This window comes from Perognathus longimembris, chromosome 8 (genome assembly GCF_023159225.1).
Source record: "Perognathus longimembris pacificus isolate PPM17 chromosome 8, ASM2315922v1, whole genome shotgun sequence".
NCBI classification, from domain to species: Eukaryota; Metazoa; Chordata; class Mammalia; order Rodentia; family Heteromyidae; genus Perognathus; species Perognathus longimembris.
The window spans coordinates 52,081,374-52,098,187 of record NC_063168.1 but is presented as its reverse complement, the minus strand read 5'-3'; the positions used below and the strand labels follow the sequence as shown (position 1 = coordinate 52,098,187).

General features: G+C 34.5%; 1 protein-coding gene across 5 annotated transcripts in view; it reads right to left on the bottom strand.

The window, feature by feature from the left end:
• Map4k3 (mitogen-activated protein kinase kinase kinase kinase 3) overlaps nt 1-16,814 on the bottom strand; it is a 135,949-nt gene that overhangs the window by 29,377 nt on the left and 89,758 nt on the right. For all 5 annotated transcript variants that reach the window (XR_007211920.1, XR_007211921.1, XM_048353069.1 and 2 more), the window contains 7 exons: nt 14,217-14,275; nt 9,556-9,594; nt 9,286-9,339; nt 6,966-7,008; nt 4,276-4,435; nt 3,072-3,184; nt 2,038-2,079 (listed from right to left, as the gene is read on the bottom strand). Coding sequence is in view for 3 of the 5 variants with exons in the window: in XM_048353069.1 (XP_048209026.1) it covers nt 2,038-2,079; nt 3,072-3,184; nt 4,276-4,435; nt 6,966-7,008; nt 9,286-9,339; nt 9,556-9,594; nt 14,217-14,275 (510 nt within the window). In the remaining 2 variants the exon portion in view is untranslated. The remainder of the gene's footprint in view (nt 1-2,037; nt 2,080-3,071; nt 3,185-4,275; nt 4,436-6,965; nt 7,009-9,285; nt 9,340-9,555; nt 9,595-14,216; nt 14,276-16,814) is intronic.

The window sequence follows — 16,814 nt, the reverse complement described above, 5'->3', positions numbered from 1 at the left end:
AAAGATAAAGAACAGAGAGTATATTTACAGGTATCAGACACAATAGTGAGTAGTCAGTAGTACTATAGGGAATGGTGGTGGTACTCAGCAGAAGCCACTTTAGAATTGAAGGCAGTAAAGAGATGCAGAATTCTCTGCCAGGTATTTTAAGAAATCATGCAATGCAATCAATGTGGTTCCTCTGACCACCACAGTCAAAGGACACAGAATTTTAGCTGGGAAGAGTAAGTTCAGGAGATATACTGTGCACTATGGTGACTCATGTACAATATATTGTACTTGAAAATTTGGTTATGACAGTAGATTTTAAATGTTACAGGATTAAAAACAAAAATAACAACAATGATATACCACTTGTTTCTATAACCTCAAGTTAATTTAGTTCATCTTATGTGTTCATATGTGCATAGCTATTAAGCTATTGTGATCTTCTGCTAGGACTATCCTAAAGGTGTACTAATTATTCCCAATGAGGGAAACCATAGAGTCCACATTTCTTTGGGTCTGGCTCACTTCACTCAGTTATGGAAACAAGTGGTATATCATTGTTGTTATTTTCAACATGCCATGTGAAACATTGCCTTTTTTTTTTTTTTTTTGCATTTCTTTCCTGTGGTTTTACCCCTGATATCACTGTAGCTGATTTTAGTACCCTCAACTAGGGAAGGGAAAGGGAATACCAAAATTGAGAGACACAAGATAAAAAGACAAACCAATGCAACAGCAATACTTATAAAACTATATGGTGCAAACCAACTGTATAACTCATGGGGGCGGGGAGAGATGGAAATGGGGAGGGGGAGGCGGGGGGAAAATGAGGGAGAAGGTAACAAGTTGGATAAGACATGTACTCACTGACTTACATATGAAACTAACCCCTCTGTACTTCACTTTGACCATAAAGAAAAAAGAATAAGCCAGGCACCGATGGCTCACATCTTTAATCTTAGCTACTTAGGAGGCTGAGATCTGAGGATTGTGGTTCAAAGCCATCCTGGGCAGGAAAGTTTATGAAGCTCTTATCTCCAATAAACTATTTAGAAAAAGCTGGAAGTGGTGCTGTGGCTCAAATGGTAGAGCTCTATATCCTTGAACAAAAAGAAGCTCAGGGGCCAGAGTTCAGGCATCAGGCCTGGCAAAAACAAAACAAAACAAAAACCACAAAAAACATCCCCAAAACTAGATGTGGTAATGTATGTGTAAAGCAGCATATATCTTTCAAAATATGTGTACCTCTTTAGTATAAGTAAAAAATGAGAAAAAGAAGAAAGACATCATGACCTAATCTAGAAACAAATAACACCATACTGTACTAGTAGACATTTAAGTTGATTGCACTATAGGATATCTAAGTTCTGGCTAGAGTTGAGTGGAATTTTGTCATCTTATTGGCCAATATCTTTGGATCTCAGTTTTATTCATGGGTAAAATGAGGAACATGGGCCTGATATTCCTTTGATGTTCCTTGAGTTAAAAATTATAGGTCTTCAATAACTGAAAACATCCTAAAAAATGTTATCTATGTTTTGTACTTCCTAAAGTATTTTTGTGGTTTTTCCACATTTCTTACAAAATAGCAGCCAAGGGGCTGGGGATATGGCCTAGTGGCAAGAGCGCTTGCCTTGTATACTTGAAGCCCTGGGTTCGATTCCCCAGCACCACATATACAGAAAATGGCCAGAAGTGGCGCTGTGACTCAAGTGGCAGAGTGCTAGCCTTGAGCAAAGAGAAGCCAGGGACAGTGCTCAGGCCCTGAGTCCAAGGCCCAGGACTGGCAAAAAAAAAAAATAAATAAAAAAAAATAGCAGCCAATAAAATATTAACAAAATTCTGAAATCAAAGAGCATAAAATGTATAATTTCTTTTTTTTGGATAGATATATAATAGTGTAATCAAATAACATTAAAATTAGCAATCTTACGTATTTTTTCAATAATAAGATTATTTAAATGAGTAAAAATTTTAACCAAAGATACACATCAAAGCAATTACTTGTTATTACACTCAGTTTGCAAATATTTGCTATTTAATACTTACATGCACTTTAGGTGTTGGGGGAAGACCATTACTAATAGGCTTCTAAAAAATAAACACATACATAATTGTGATTTTTGTCATGAATATACTGTATTTCAAACAGAATTGATTTATTCAAATAAACCACAAGAATACATTCTTCTTACAAGAAAATGTAGATAACTCTTTGGTCTTCTATTTCCTATAATCCTTCCACAGTCTACTTCTTACTTTCTAACACACACAAAATGTCTTCCTCCAAACCAATTTGGTGTGCATGCTTTCTTTAGGTAATCACATAATTCTGTGTGTTACTGGAGACTGAACTCAGAGCTTTTTCAAGAGCTCTAACACAGAAGCTACACTACCCAGCCATAGGCAATTACTTACATACCTTGCTAGGCTTTGTTTATTTTTTGTGGTGCTAGGGATCCCTCCCCAGAGCCTTTTGAATGCTAGGCAGGAATACTACAACTGAGATATATCCCCAGCTAGTAAAGGGGCTTTTAAGAATTATTTCCTACTAAACTACTTTGTGAACTGTAACAAGAATATTGTTAAATTGATCTAAATAGTTTAAACAAGAAAAAGCTATTAATCAATCCTATCACAGCAAATCTATCTTTTAAATATTTAAATAATTATAGCTAACACATTAAATTACCGGTATAGTAATTAACTGGTATAGTTTCACTACTTAGAAAAATAGTAGTTGAGCCAGGTGCCTATGGCTCTTGCCTGTAATCCTAGCTAGTTGGGAGGCTAAGATCAGAGGATCGAGGTTCAAAGCCATCCCAGGCAGGAAAGTCCGTGAGGCTTTTGTTTCTCAATAACCAACCAAAAGCTGGAAGTGATGCTGTGGTTCAAATGATAGAGTGCTAGCCTTGAACAAAAGGAGCTCAGGGACAGCACTTAGGCCCAGAGTTCAAGACTCAGGACTGGCAAAATAAAAATAAAGATTGTAGTAAAAAAAAAGCCAAGTCGGGGACCGACAAAAAAAACAAAAAAAAACCCCACAAAAAAGCAAACAGGAGTTTACAAATGTCAATACCTACTGGTACATCTTTCTTCTCTTTTCTTGAGGAGTTTGTGCCTCTTTGTTCATTCTGTTGCTGATATAATGATCCATCTCGCTCGCCATTTAACTGGAAGGAGCTCATTCCATTTCCTTTAATAAGATGCATTAAAATATACTGAGAAATTACTCATTCTTATTAATACAATTATCAAGTAGAAAAGAAAAAATTAATTCTGAGACAGTATGTTCTTTGAGAAAACAATTAGTACCTTTAGTCCTAAAGAAGTCATACATATATGTTTTTCTATTTAAACCTTTATTTCTACGTATTAGGAAATTATAACTACAGGGTGTTCTAAGTACATAATTGTTTTCATTAGATAAAAATTAAATACTGATCATAACTACTTTCAGGAAAGGGACAATTTGTATTATATATAATACCTACCAAGAAATGATAGCTGTTTTTTTTTTCTTCTAATTTTTCTTTTGGAAAAAACAGGAAACTTTACAGTGTTTAAAATAGCACCCTCTCATACTAATTTGGATGAAATACTTAACACTGACAAATCCTTTTTCTAAAACTGATAAAATAAAGAAGTTAATGTATCCTCTTTCTTTTCTTAAACAGAAGTAGCTTAGAACCTTAATATATTTTTCTCACTTGCTCATAGCTTAATTTATATTGCTTTTACACTATTATAACCAAATATGAGTGGGTGTGAGCCAGTCTCCACAAAAGAGAAGACTAATATAAAATTACAAAAAGCAAGCAAAACATCCCAGACTGGATTGTGGGGAGTCATCAAACGTCTTGTCATTAAAAACATTTTGAGCTGGGCGCTGGTGACTCACGCCTGTAATCACTGCTACTCAAGAGGCTGAGATTTGAGGATCCAGGTTCAAAGCCAGTCTGGGTAGTTAAGTCCGTGAGACTCTTACCTCCAGTTAACCATCAGAAAACCAGAAGTGACGCTATGGCTCAAAGTGGTAGAGCGCTACTCTTGAGCAAAAAGTTCAGGGACAGTGCCCAGGCCTTGAGTTCAAGCACCATGACCAATTAAAAAGAAAAAAGGGCATTTTGAACCATGAGACAAAAATCAGAAAACACCTCTATAGCCATTGTTCCTGTTCTCTCCTTCCTTAAAGTAATTTTAAAGATCTCTAAAAAGATTGTGTCACTTTCTTTCTACAAAGTGTGAACACTGGGCAACATATGTGACTTTACTCTCCACCATTACCTAAAGCAACAGGCTTCTGTGGGGGTAATCTGGGAGGTGGTGGCCTAGGTGGAACTTGGGATGGTTTAGCTGGGCTTCCAGCTGAGGGACATCTCTTGATTGTTCCTTGATTTTCATCCTCAGTAGAATGAATTTCCTGTGGTATGAAGATGGACTTAGGCTGGAATAACACAGAAAGGCAACCAGTGATTAAATATAAAATTATTTTCATAAAATAAATGTTAGAGGCTTTCTAGTTGCATTTATCTGATGAATTTCAAGTCTACTCAATTATCACATTCAGGTTATCTTTACATATATATTTAAAAAATAACCTAAAAATGTCCTCCTCCATCCCCCAAAAAAGAAAGAAAAAATAAAGAAATGTATCCAATGCCTAATGTATGAAACTGTAACCTCTCTGTACATCACTTTGACAATAAATAAGAAAAAAAAAAAGAAAGAAGAAAAGAAAAACATACCAAACAAAATGGTTGTAAAGGGAGTTTCTTTCTCCCCACCCTGCTGCCCCTCAGTCCTGGGGCTTGGACTCAGGGCCTGAACACAGTCCCTGGCTTCTTTTTGCTCAAGGCTAGCACTCCACCTCAACCCACAGTGCCACTTCCAGCTTTTTCTGTTTATGTGTTGCTGAGGAATTGAACCCAGGGCTTTGTGCATGCTAGGCAAGCGCTCTAACACTAAGCCACATTCCCAGCTTGGTGAAGGGAATTTCTAATTCTAAGAGAATACCAATTTCTTCACTGGTTTCTCAGAAGTCTTCCCAAGTAATATATCCAAGATTTCCTGATATCCTCCAATTAAATAAATCTTTTTATTTAATAATTCAAGTGAGTCAAAGATCAGCTCCTTATTAAGTGAGGCTAATCTAAACTGTCCCTTAGAGGACTCAAGTCAGAGAACTCAATGTCATTATGGTAATGCTTTCACACTGGGGAACTGCAATATAATACCATAGTATACCTGACAAATTGTCTGTACACAGAATGAAAAAAATTGCTCAGCTGATGGTTTGCAGAATTGCTAAATTATAACAAGTGTGTTCCTTTTTCAAAACTGTCCAGCATTTATTTCTTTGAAATTCAGATTTCTATACTCCTAATACTGTGAAGCTAAACAAGCAAGCATAGTAGTATTCATATGTGTGCATAAAGATTTCTAGAGTTGTTTAAATAAAAATGAAATATATAAAATATAAAGATAGGGCTAGGAACGTGGCCTAGTGGTAAAGTGCTTGCCTCGTATACATGAAGCCTTGGGTTCTATTTCTCAGCACCACATATATAGAAAAAGCCGGAAGTGGCGCTGTGGCTCAAGTGGTAGCATGCTAGCCTTGAGCACAAAGAAGCCAGGGACAGTGCTCAGGCCCTGAGTTCAAGCCCCATGACTGGCAAAAAAATAAAAAAATATATATAGAAAGTGGGAGATAGATAGATAGATAAGATGTCAAGACTAGTAAGATTCCTACTCAAACTTTAAAACTTATTTTATAACTGAATTTACTTTGCTGATAAATTCACTATCTATATTAACACATTTTACCCTTAAAAAAATCCCATTCTTTTGTTGTTGTTGTTTATTTCTTGTTTTTTTGTTCAGTCCTGGGGCTTAAACTCAGAGACTGGGTGTTTTCCAGAAGCTCTTTCACTCAAGGCTAGCACTCTACTACTTTGAGCCACAGTGCCATTTCTACTTTCTTAGTGGTTACTTAGAGATAAGAGTCTTATGGACTTTCCTGCCAGGTGAAACTTTGAGCTGAGCCACGATCCTTAGATCTCAGCTTCCTAAGTAGCTAGGATTACAGGAGTGAGCCACCAGCACCCACCTAGTTGTAACTATTCTATTATTACTGTGGCAAATGGTTTTGTTGTTTAAAAGTTCTAGGTCATATTTTAGATTAAAAACAAAACAACAAGCCAGGTGCTAGTGGCTCACACTTCTAATGCCTATAATCCTAGCTACTCAGAAGGCTGAGATCTGAAAATCTCCAAATTAACAGGCAAGAAGCTGTAAGTGAAACTGTGCTCAAGTGGCAGAGTGCTTGTCTTGAGCAAAAAGGTAAGGGATAGTACCCAGGCATAGGCACACACATGCATAAGACCCTGAAATATTCATAATTATCTTCTGAAAATTAAATATCTATGATGGTATGTTACTAAGTTACTAGCAATTATTATAAGAAGGTAAAATTCTGTGTGTGTATGTGTGTGTGTTTGTGTGTATGTGCTGCTAACATTGAGGCTTGAACTGAGGGGCTTGCACACTGTCCCTGACTTGAGCCACAATTTCTACTTGCAGCTTTTTTGTTGGTTAATTAGTCTCACAAACTTTCCAAGCTAGCTTCAAATCTCTATTCTTAGATCTCAACTTCTTGAGTAGCTAGAATCATATAGGTATGAGTCACCTGTGTTTGGCTAAGAAAAAAAAATTAACAAGTGAAATAAAACGAATCAAATAACATCATTGGTTTTAGAGGATGCATTTCTAGAGTTTATTAAACAGAATGATTGATAATGGCAAGTTGAATATTTTTAAAAAGAAAAATAATCAAAAGGCTCTTATATTGAAGTTATCAATTTCACAATTTGTTTTTATAGATTGTCAATGAAAATAAATAGAGTAACGTGTAACAGACTGTTATTGACAAGGAAGAAAAATAATTCACACAATTCAAATCGAAGAAATTTGTCTACCTTTGGTGGTAAAGGTGGTGGAACTTTTGATTTCATGGTTGAACTGAAAACACAAAAAGAAGTTTAGAATCAAAATTCTTCATTTTATAAATAAATTATTAGTAAAACATACTTTTTGCAAAGACATAGAAGCCTGCAAAAATAAGTCCCATGTTCTAAGTTATGAGTTCTTCTCCTAAAATATTTAGTGAAGTATTCAAGTTAAATGAAGTATTACTCAGAAACAATGGTTTAGACAATGCCTTCTTGATTTCAAGTACTAAAATATAATTAGAACTAGAAAAGATGACAATAACTCTATTTCCATTAAAAGGTAAATAAGAATTAAGCAGCAGTTGGTTTGTGAGAAAATAATGTACTGTAAAAGTAAATCACACTGTACATTTTCATTTTTGCTAGTGATAAGAAGTATCTGATGAAACTTCTTAGAAATGATTTCTGCATACCACAGTGAGAATTTTATTTTTTTTTTCTTGTGGACCTAGGGTATTTTCTTCTTTGAAATATAGGCAATATTTGAATGAAGCTAAGATTCACTGCAACTCATTCTCAAGTTTGTCTGGCAGGCACACTACTTCTGAGCCATACCTCTAACCTTCTCTTCCTTTATGAGACAGGGCTTCACTTCTTCCTGATGTGAGCACCAACAATGTGATCTCCCCTTTTTGCTTCCCACTATGGTTGGGCTGCAGATGTGAGCCAACATGCTTATCTTCTTACACTAAGTATATGTGTGTGTAGGGGGTCCTCACACACTTTTCAGCCCAGGGCACTTTTCTGCTCAGGCTGAGCTCAAATTTTGATCCTCTTAATCTTAGCCTTCCAAATAGCTAAGACTGTAAGGGTCAGCCACTTGTACCCACTGAATCAGTTTTAGAAATAAAAAGAACTAAAAGATGATTAAGGACTGGAGGTATGGTTTAAGTGGTAGAACACCTGCCCAACAAGTGCAAAGTCCAGAGTTCAAATTGCAGTACTGGCCAGTTTCCCTTCTTCCCCATCTTCCAAAGATAATTTGCACAAAAATTTCAAATCAAGATATTGAGATCTAGGGTGGGTTAAGTGACAGGAGTCAGTGTCAAAATAATGAGGCAGGGGAGGAAAGACCTATGCCCTAGCATTATTCAGGTGCTCCTGTCTACCTTGAAATTCTATCTTTCAAAAATAAAAAATCTCCCCCAACTTCCAAAACCTAAACATAACACACATACACACACATAAAAATATTTGATCCTTTAAAAACAGACATTTATATTTAAAGTATTTGTTTATCTGAAGCACATAAAATGAAATTTAATCTAACATTACTAAGATTCTTTCTAGTTATAGTAATAATTAGGGCAGCTACCAATTATTAAATTACAACTACAAATGTTTTCTTGGTGCCAGGTGTGATAGTGCATTCTTGTAATCCACTTAGTATTGGGGAGGCTGAAACAGGAGGCTCTTGAGTTTGAAGTCAGCTTGGGCTGCAAAACAAAACTTTAACTCAAAAACTACAAAAATATCCAAGCTGTCAAGGTCACACTTAGAATCCTAGCTACTTAGGAGGCTGAGGTTGAAAGGATCATAGTTTGAGAGTATCCTGGAGAAAAAAGTTCGTAAGACTCAACCAATAAAAACTGGGTGGCACGCACCTGTCTCCCCAGCTACGTGGGAAGCATAAATAGGAGGATCTTAGTCCAGGTCAGCCCAGGCAAAAAGTGAGACCCTATTCAAAAAATAACAAGAGCAAACAGGGCTGAAGGTGTGGCTCAAGTAATAGAGTGCCTGCCTAGCATACTCAAAAGCCCTGAGTTTAAACCCCAATATTGCTAAAAGTATAAAAAAAATTCTATATTAGTTTTAGTCTTTCAACATTCTATGCTATTGGCTATATTAGTAACTGAATTATGTCTCCACAATATTTGCATGTAAAGTTCTAATCCCCAGGGCTTTTTAGGAGGTAAGTAATGCTAAATGAGGTAATAATGGAGGGGCTATAACATAACCCCATAGGACTGATGGGCTTATGAGAAAGGGAAGAGATTGTCCTTGGCCTCCTGTTGTGCACACACACATACTGCACAGCCATTAGGTTGTTGTCATCAGGAATCAAATCAGCTGGAAACCTAGTTTGAATTTCTCAACCTCTGGAACTATAAAAATAAACATTTGTTACCAGAGTACAATTTGACTATACAACTAAAACAGAAAAAAGGTAAGAAAAGAAGCTGGGATATTGGGTTAGTATATTAAAATCACCATCATTAAGTTTCTGGACTTAGGAATTGGGGTCAAATGACATCTCTTTTTGCTAAAAATAGAAAACAGAACTTACTGTTTAGAATCATCATCCTCTCCTTCATCATCATCTAAATGTGCCACATGTCCTCTAAAGAGAAAGGATAACATGATTGTTAGTAAACTTTACCCAAACAGCTGAGCAACTCTAGAGATTCAAGAAGATCACTACAGAACAGAGTTTTATGTCTCACTCTGGGATGGACTGAGAATTAAAACAAATGAAACATATATGGCTGAAAAAGGGGCAAATGATTTAATATCTGTGAAATACAGAATTGTAAGCTGAACTAAAAACTAAAATTACCGCTGATGTAATTCTTCTTCAACAGACTTCAGAAGACTCCTTAAAAAAAACACAAAAAATAGCATGTATAAGCAACAAAAACAGGTATATTTATCACTTTAACCTTTGTCATAATTGTTTGAATTACTTTTTCTTACTATTAATTGAAAAATTTCAACAATAATCATCTCTGTACCACAAAAATAAGTTATATTTAATAATTTTCTTTTTATATATGTATTCTAAACAATATATTCTACGTTTTCAACTGGAAAATACCAATTCAAACAAAAGACAACTCACCATGAAATGTCACAACAGTACCAACAAAACAGTAATGGCAGAGTCACAGCCAGGGCTTGCTAGGATTCAAATTTACCTGGAATATTATACCTAACACCTAAAATTCTGTTTCCTTTCTCTTAAAATAAGGAAAGTGACAACACTCTGGTAAAAAAAAAAAATCATGCTCTCAGGCAATCCTACAGAATGGAACTGAACATGTTGGATCTCTGCAGAAGCATGCATGCATGTGATGTGAATACATGAATGTAGTAGCACTTTGCTTTCACGGAGGACACTCACTTACCTGAGGATTTGTTCTCCAGTGGTGCACTGGCAAACACATTTACACTTTTGGGAGACTAAGCCTGTATCAGACCAGGTGTGAGGATTTCACCATTAGGAACAGTCTATAAAACTTTAGTTTTCAGGAATGTAAGAGAGCAATTAGGACATTCCTGAAGTTCTGTTACTTTTCACTGCATTCATGCAGTTATCTCCTATGTTACAATCTTCAAACATAAAAATCTAATAGCCACATGGGATACAGACAAATACAGTTATTGGTAAATTACTTGGATAGAAGTGTCAGTGGGAAATTTACTCTTCCTCAAAGTTATGAAGCATAACTTTCTAAACATTTTTTGCCTTGTAGTATATATATAGAAAAAAATGTCTTTAGAATTACCTAAACATAAAACTACAGAAACTAAAAGGCATGGTTATCTACTATGAACAATAAATAGAACAGCTCTTAGCCATCAAATATTTTAATTAGATCCTGCTCAATAATATGATCCAATAACAAAAGTTAGAAATCTGGAACGGTAGACACCATAGAAAACCCATAAGTAACTGCAAATGCCATTTTCTAGATAAAAAAATTAAGGTATCACATTCAAATATAGTTTTATTCACAAAGGTCTCTCAAGGCCACTTATAGAAAGGTAAGAGCTTTTGGCCAGCAACACTGCAGGCAAATAGAGATATATTTTCAAGCAAAGACTGTCTCCACCTTTGAAGGCCACAAGGCTCATATAAGACCATGATTTGAACTAAATGTGCTTCTGTTTCTTTATTTGTAAAAGAGGAATTAGAATAGTGTCTGAAGGTATAACTAAGTGCATACTTGGCAGCTATTATTGATTAAATACCATTTTTTTTAATTAGCAAACTGTGGTTCAGGGATTCTGGAGGTATCTTAGTGCTCCTACTGGGGTGGGGGTGGGGTTGTCCACAAAGTCAAACTGTTTGCATAATACATATTTTCTCTTATTTCCTGAGTACATACTGAAATTTTCCAGAAGCTGGAAGTTATGTAATATAATAAAGGATTAAATAAAATAGCATATGAGAATTTAGTTGTCTTCTAGATGAAAGATTTGTAAAAAAATAACCAAACACTGTTGTTTTTCTATTATTCTGGTTCATGAAGTAACAGCACTATTTCATAAAATTTATTATTGGTGGTACTAAATGAAGTTTGTTGTACTGCATTAGCATATATGAGATGTAAGTGGACATGGAAAGGAAGACTGCCATGGCCTAGGAAATCATATAAATCATGTACAGTTTTTACCCACTCATTTGTAAATATTTTGGTATTTGATAAAAATATTGTTAATGGAGTTACACAATCCATAAAGTCTTAATGAGAAGTAGAATGTTTGACTTATTTTTTGAGCCTTATAAGAGAAAGTAAAATCTGGCTAAATTTGCTAAGAAGTCCGTATGACAGTACTGTGCAAGAAAGAATGAATCTCATGTTTTCTAGGATACCTGAATTCTTTTGCTAGGGAATTTTCAAAAAGTGGAAAACAAAACAAAAATAATAAAACTCAATTATCACATCTGAAATCAATTGTAATGAGAAAGTTAAAAATGGAACAATTATAAACACAGATTTAACTGATGGAGCAGAAAACTAGTAATAGGCGAAGTCTAAAGCCACTATTAAGACATTCAGTATATTTAAATTAGCTAATGGATCAAATTAGTTGTAAGCTTCTAAGATCTTTCAAAATTGTCTGATAGCTTCTGAACAATCTATATATATTTTTGTGATTATATTCAAAACCAAGAAACTACTTCCCTAAAGCTGAAGAGCAGTTTCCTATTATTCACTTCTAATGTGATCAGTAACTATTAACAGAATAAAAGCCATAAACAAGGAAAGCTAGTATTTCCTAAGCCTTAAGTCTTTCACAATTAATCCATTTTACTCTTATTACCTTGAGGCATCCAATATTATAATCATCATTGTACAAAAGACGATAAAAGTAAATTTCTCAGTCAAGTGGGTCACACCAAGAGCCAATTCTGACTGGACATGGCACTTAGTATTGTTCTTCAGGAAACTGTATATTTCACTCTTTTCACTACGGGGTTGTCAGAACTATCTATTTTTAGAACTTTTCTCTACATTAAAAACATTAGACATGTTTTTTTTTTAAATATATATAGCATTTTATTGCTTTTTAAATAAATGGCCAAGAGTTGATCCCAGTACTACTAGAGTTCAAAGGAAAGGATGGCAACCTAGTATAGTTAAAATACATGCCCCTTTGTGTGTATGTATGTTGGTCCTGGGCCTTGAACTCAGGTCCTGGGCACTGTTCCTGAGTGTTTTTGCACAATACTATGCTATATCACTTGAACCACAGCTCCACTTCCAGCTTTTTGGTAGTTAATTGGAAGTAAGAGTCTCTTGGGCTTTCCTGCCTGGGTTGGCTTCAAATAGCAATCTTCTGATCTCAGTCTCTGATATCTAGGATTACAGGCATGATCAACTGGTGTCCAGCAAAAACATATGCCTTCTACTTTAAAAGTTCCTATGCAACAATTATAGTTTGACAGTTTCTGTGTGATCTGGAATAAGCAGAAACCCATCAATGGAAATCTGTCTGCCTGATCACCTATGGAGAAAGCAGGAAATCCTGTTGAGTATAAAACACTGCCTAGTCACAAGAATAAAGCAGACATATCAATACAGTAAGAGAAGTGCTACATCCATGCTCATGTCACATGTATGTATACACCTATACATGAAACACAGCCAAAGGGCAGACTTTTAGTCAACCTACCTTGCCAATGATTCGTTATATAGAATACAGTTCCTTAAGCAGGGATCCAATTAATCAAAAAATGAAGGTTGGGCAAATTATTAATATTTTACCTAGCCAAAATAACTACATACTATCATATCTAACAATAAAAACCAGACAATGAGAATTGAGGGATCGAGAAAAAAGTATATATAGTAGTAGGCCATTATATTAAGTATATAATTAAAAGTAACTTCTAATGAACCAAAAGAAGGTACAAGAAAATAGTTTTCAATTTATTCGGTCTCTTCCAATATACCAAAATTTGGTAGTAAAAAACTAGTGACCCCATATTTAGAGAAAATAATATAAAAACTCCATCAGAATTACTCAGAAATTAATATAAAAGACACATGAAGTTTTTTATTTGCTTACAATGAGATAAACTATTTTTTTGGTGTCTACTTAGATAAGTAATAAATGAATAGTTACCATTTATGTAAAATTACACTTTATGCCAGGGAAATTTTACATTTATTTTCTATTTTAAGATAGGACTAATAATATAGAGGCTTAGTAATATGATCAAGACTAATATCAATAAAACATGAAATTTCTCCTGTCTGTAATTCAGATTATATATGAGACTAACAATGTCTTTAGGTTGTTGTTCAAAGCCTTTTCTTTGTGTAGGGAAAAGACAGTTTAAAATTTTTTACAGAAACTCATAATTTTGCATTATTAACCTTAAAACTAAGCTCTCTGTTATTGATCATTATTTCTCAACTGTGTAACTTAAATAGCAGAATATGTTATGTCTCAATTTCATGATGTAACTTTCTTAGGTGATGCCTGGTGTAGCGTAGGTATTGACTAGCTGCTTAATTTATTTCTTGCATGAGTTGATGAGTTTTAAGACTTCAGATACATTTTAACTAATACTCACTTTTTAGAAAACTAACAGATAAAAAGTTAAAATAAAAATTCTAAATAGTATAAATAATTCCAGATGTTTTTATTGGCTAATATTTGACAAAGTTTGGTACAGAATAAACAGGTCAGTTTTAGAAAGAAAAAAAAAACTGCTGAGATAGACATATTTATTTTCAGTTGGATTATATTTGTTATATTATAACAAGATCATCAAAATGATATTGTGATATAAAACTTGATTCTCTCCAGTATGACAATCAGAAGTGCTATAAATGACAAGAAGAGAATCAACAGAAAAAAGTTATAGCATATTATAAAATATATTTACCAGCCCAATACAACTTGCTACCTTAAATATAAAAATATTACACTAATGGCAACTTATGCTGAATTGAAATTAAAATTTAAAAGACCTTTACTTACTTGTTTCCACCTAAAAAGTAACTACTTTGGTGTCCTTGTCCATATTCTAGTTGTAGGTCCTAATAGTACAAAATGAAACATTTAGAATAATAGTTTTATGGCAAATATTATAGCAATACATACATTAATATATATTACTTTTAAAAGAGAAATCCCAGGTCCCAAATAAATCTGTATTGCTATATGCTCTTTAAAAAGAAAGGCATGGCAGGACTTCTAATAACAATAAAAGATATATTTGTAGTCCTGATTTTTAAAATTATTTTCCTAGGAAGCTTTCCAAATGGCATGCAAGATTCATCTAATGCTACTTTGTGTGTGTGTGTGTGTGTGTGTGTGTGTTATCAGTTTTAAGAAAGAAAAAGGCTAAAATAAAGTATTCTCTAACTATAGTGAAGTACAAATGACCAAAGAATGAACAAGAAAAATGCTGGTTTGACTTTGAACATAGCATCTAAAAATTTATGTATATATACACATTCACGTGTTTTCCACTGCTGCCTCATACATGGAATTTTTTTGTGTGTGTGTGTGCCAGTCCTGGGGCTTGAACTCAGGGCCCGAGCACTGTCCCTTGCTTCTTTCTGCTCAAGGCTAGCACTCTACTACTTGAGCCACAGCACCACTTCTGGCTTTTTCTGTATATATGGTGCTTCATGCTTGCAAGGCAAGCACTCTACCACTAGGCCACATTCCCAGCACATACATGGAATTTTTTAAAGACAGAAAACTGGGTGTTATTTTTAAAGAAAATTATGCACATGAACATGTACTTATACAAGATTTTAAACTGCAGTAAAGGGAATTTTAAAGAATATTTTAAGGAGAAAAACAGCACACCTTCAGATGAACACTAAAGGAGTTGAACTATTTAAATATTTCAACTGAACTATGGCACGCTAAGAATTAAAATTCAAAGGAATGAGCAATATATGTTCCATCAAATACTTTGTTGAGAAAAAGAAATGTACCTTCCAACACCCATGGAGAGAATGAGGCTATCTTTTCTTCCATTTTAAAGAAACCATTTCAAGCAATATATTAATTTAAAAGTGGGACTATTTAAAAGTTTAAGTACATCTTATTTCCATTAGAACACAGCAAAAAGTTGCTTTTTTATATATCAAATAATGTCAGATGCATGATAAAAGTGCGAAAGTCACCTTGAAGCATCCTTCTAATTCTAAGAGACAAGTATCTGCCTGTTCTCCCATAACATTTAACATACAGATCTCTTCTAGTGTTTACACTATGTTTTAAACTACTTTCAAGCCTATCATAGCCAGGCTGTGACCTATTTAATGAAAGAGAATAAGGTCAAATCCATCTTCTTTCCCCAAAGCCATCATATAATGGACCTGGGACACACCATATTCTGAAAAATGTTCAAATGCCATTTGTTTTCCTATAAATAAATAATACTTTACCCATGTTAATATACCCATAAATAATCAGATCATTAAAAATACTAAGCTTAGCTAGGAGCTGGTGGCTCACATCTGTAATGCCAGCTACTCAGACCGAAGATCTGAGGGTCATGGTTTGAAGCCAGCTGGGACAGCAAAGTCTGTGAGACTCTCATCTCCAATAAATTTGTCAGAGAAGGCTAGAAATGGTGCTGTGGCTCAAGTGTGCTGGCCTTAAAGCCAAAGAAACTCAAGTCCCAGGACTGGCAAAACAAAACAAAACACCCAAACACCAAAAAAAACAAAAATAACTAAGCTTAGGAATATGTAGATTTTAAGCAATGTCTTGTATTTAGGGGAAAATCACTTTAAAATTTAAGTGCTCCAAGTTCTGTCAAAAAATAATCTGATGAAAACAAAAATCAAAATTGTGGTTTAGACTAGGTTCAAATTATTTCTTCAATACTTCTGTTTTTTCACCCATAACGAAAATGTTCTTATCAGTGACAGAAAAGAACACATCATCATCATAAAAAAAAAGACTACTCAACTATCACAATGGTATTAACATGAAATTCTAATGAAAATAATAATCTCAAGGAGTATACTTGTAAGTTCAGGCTTGTTTTCTACAAGTATAGGCAACTGACCCCTCTAACAAACCAGACACACCTTTAATAATCAATATAATCTCTTAAATCTTTAATTAAAAGATAGCTTTCAGAGGCACACATTTGTGCTAAGTAAAATCAGATGTTTTCTAGTTTAGCTGGGTTTGGGTGGCTCATGTCTGTAATCCTAGCTACTCGGGAGGCCAAGATCTGAGAACTGCAGTTTGAGGCCAGCCTGCCTGGCCAGAAAAATAAGAGATTCTTATCTTGAAGTAGCAAAGCTAGAAGTAGGTGTGGCTTATGTGGCAGAGCCTTGAGAAAAAGCAGAGTGACAGTGAGAAGCCTTCAGTTCAAGCCCCAGTAACACCATTTATCCATATTAAAAAAAAAAGAATATCCTGATCTTCTGATGTATGACAATTAGCAGGCAAATATTATTAACAATAGGAAATCAGCTGAGATCAGCAGTATACTCAAGGAGGTAAAGTATCTAAAATAGCTAAAGTAACATTTTAAGAGAAAATTGGGCATTTATATTCTATATTATTCTAGAATATATTTTATAGACTATGTAGAATATG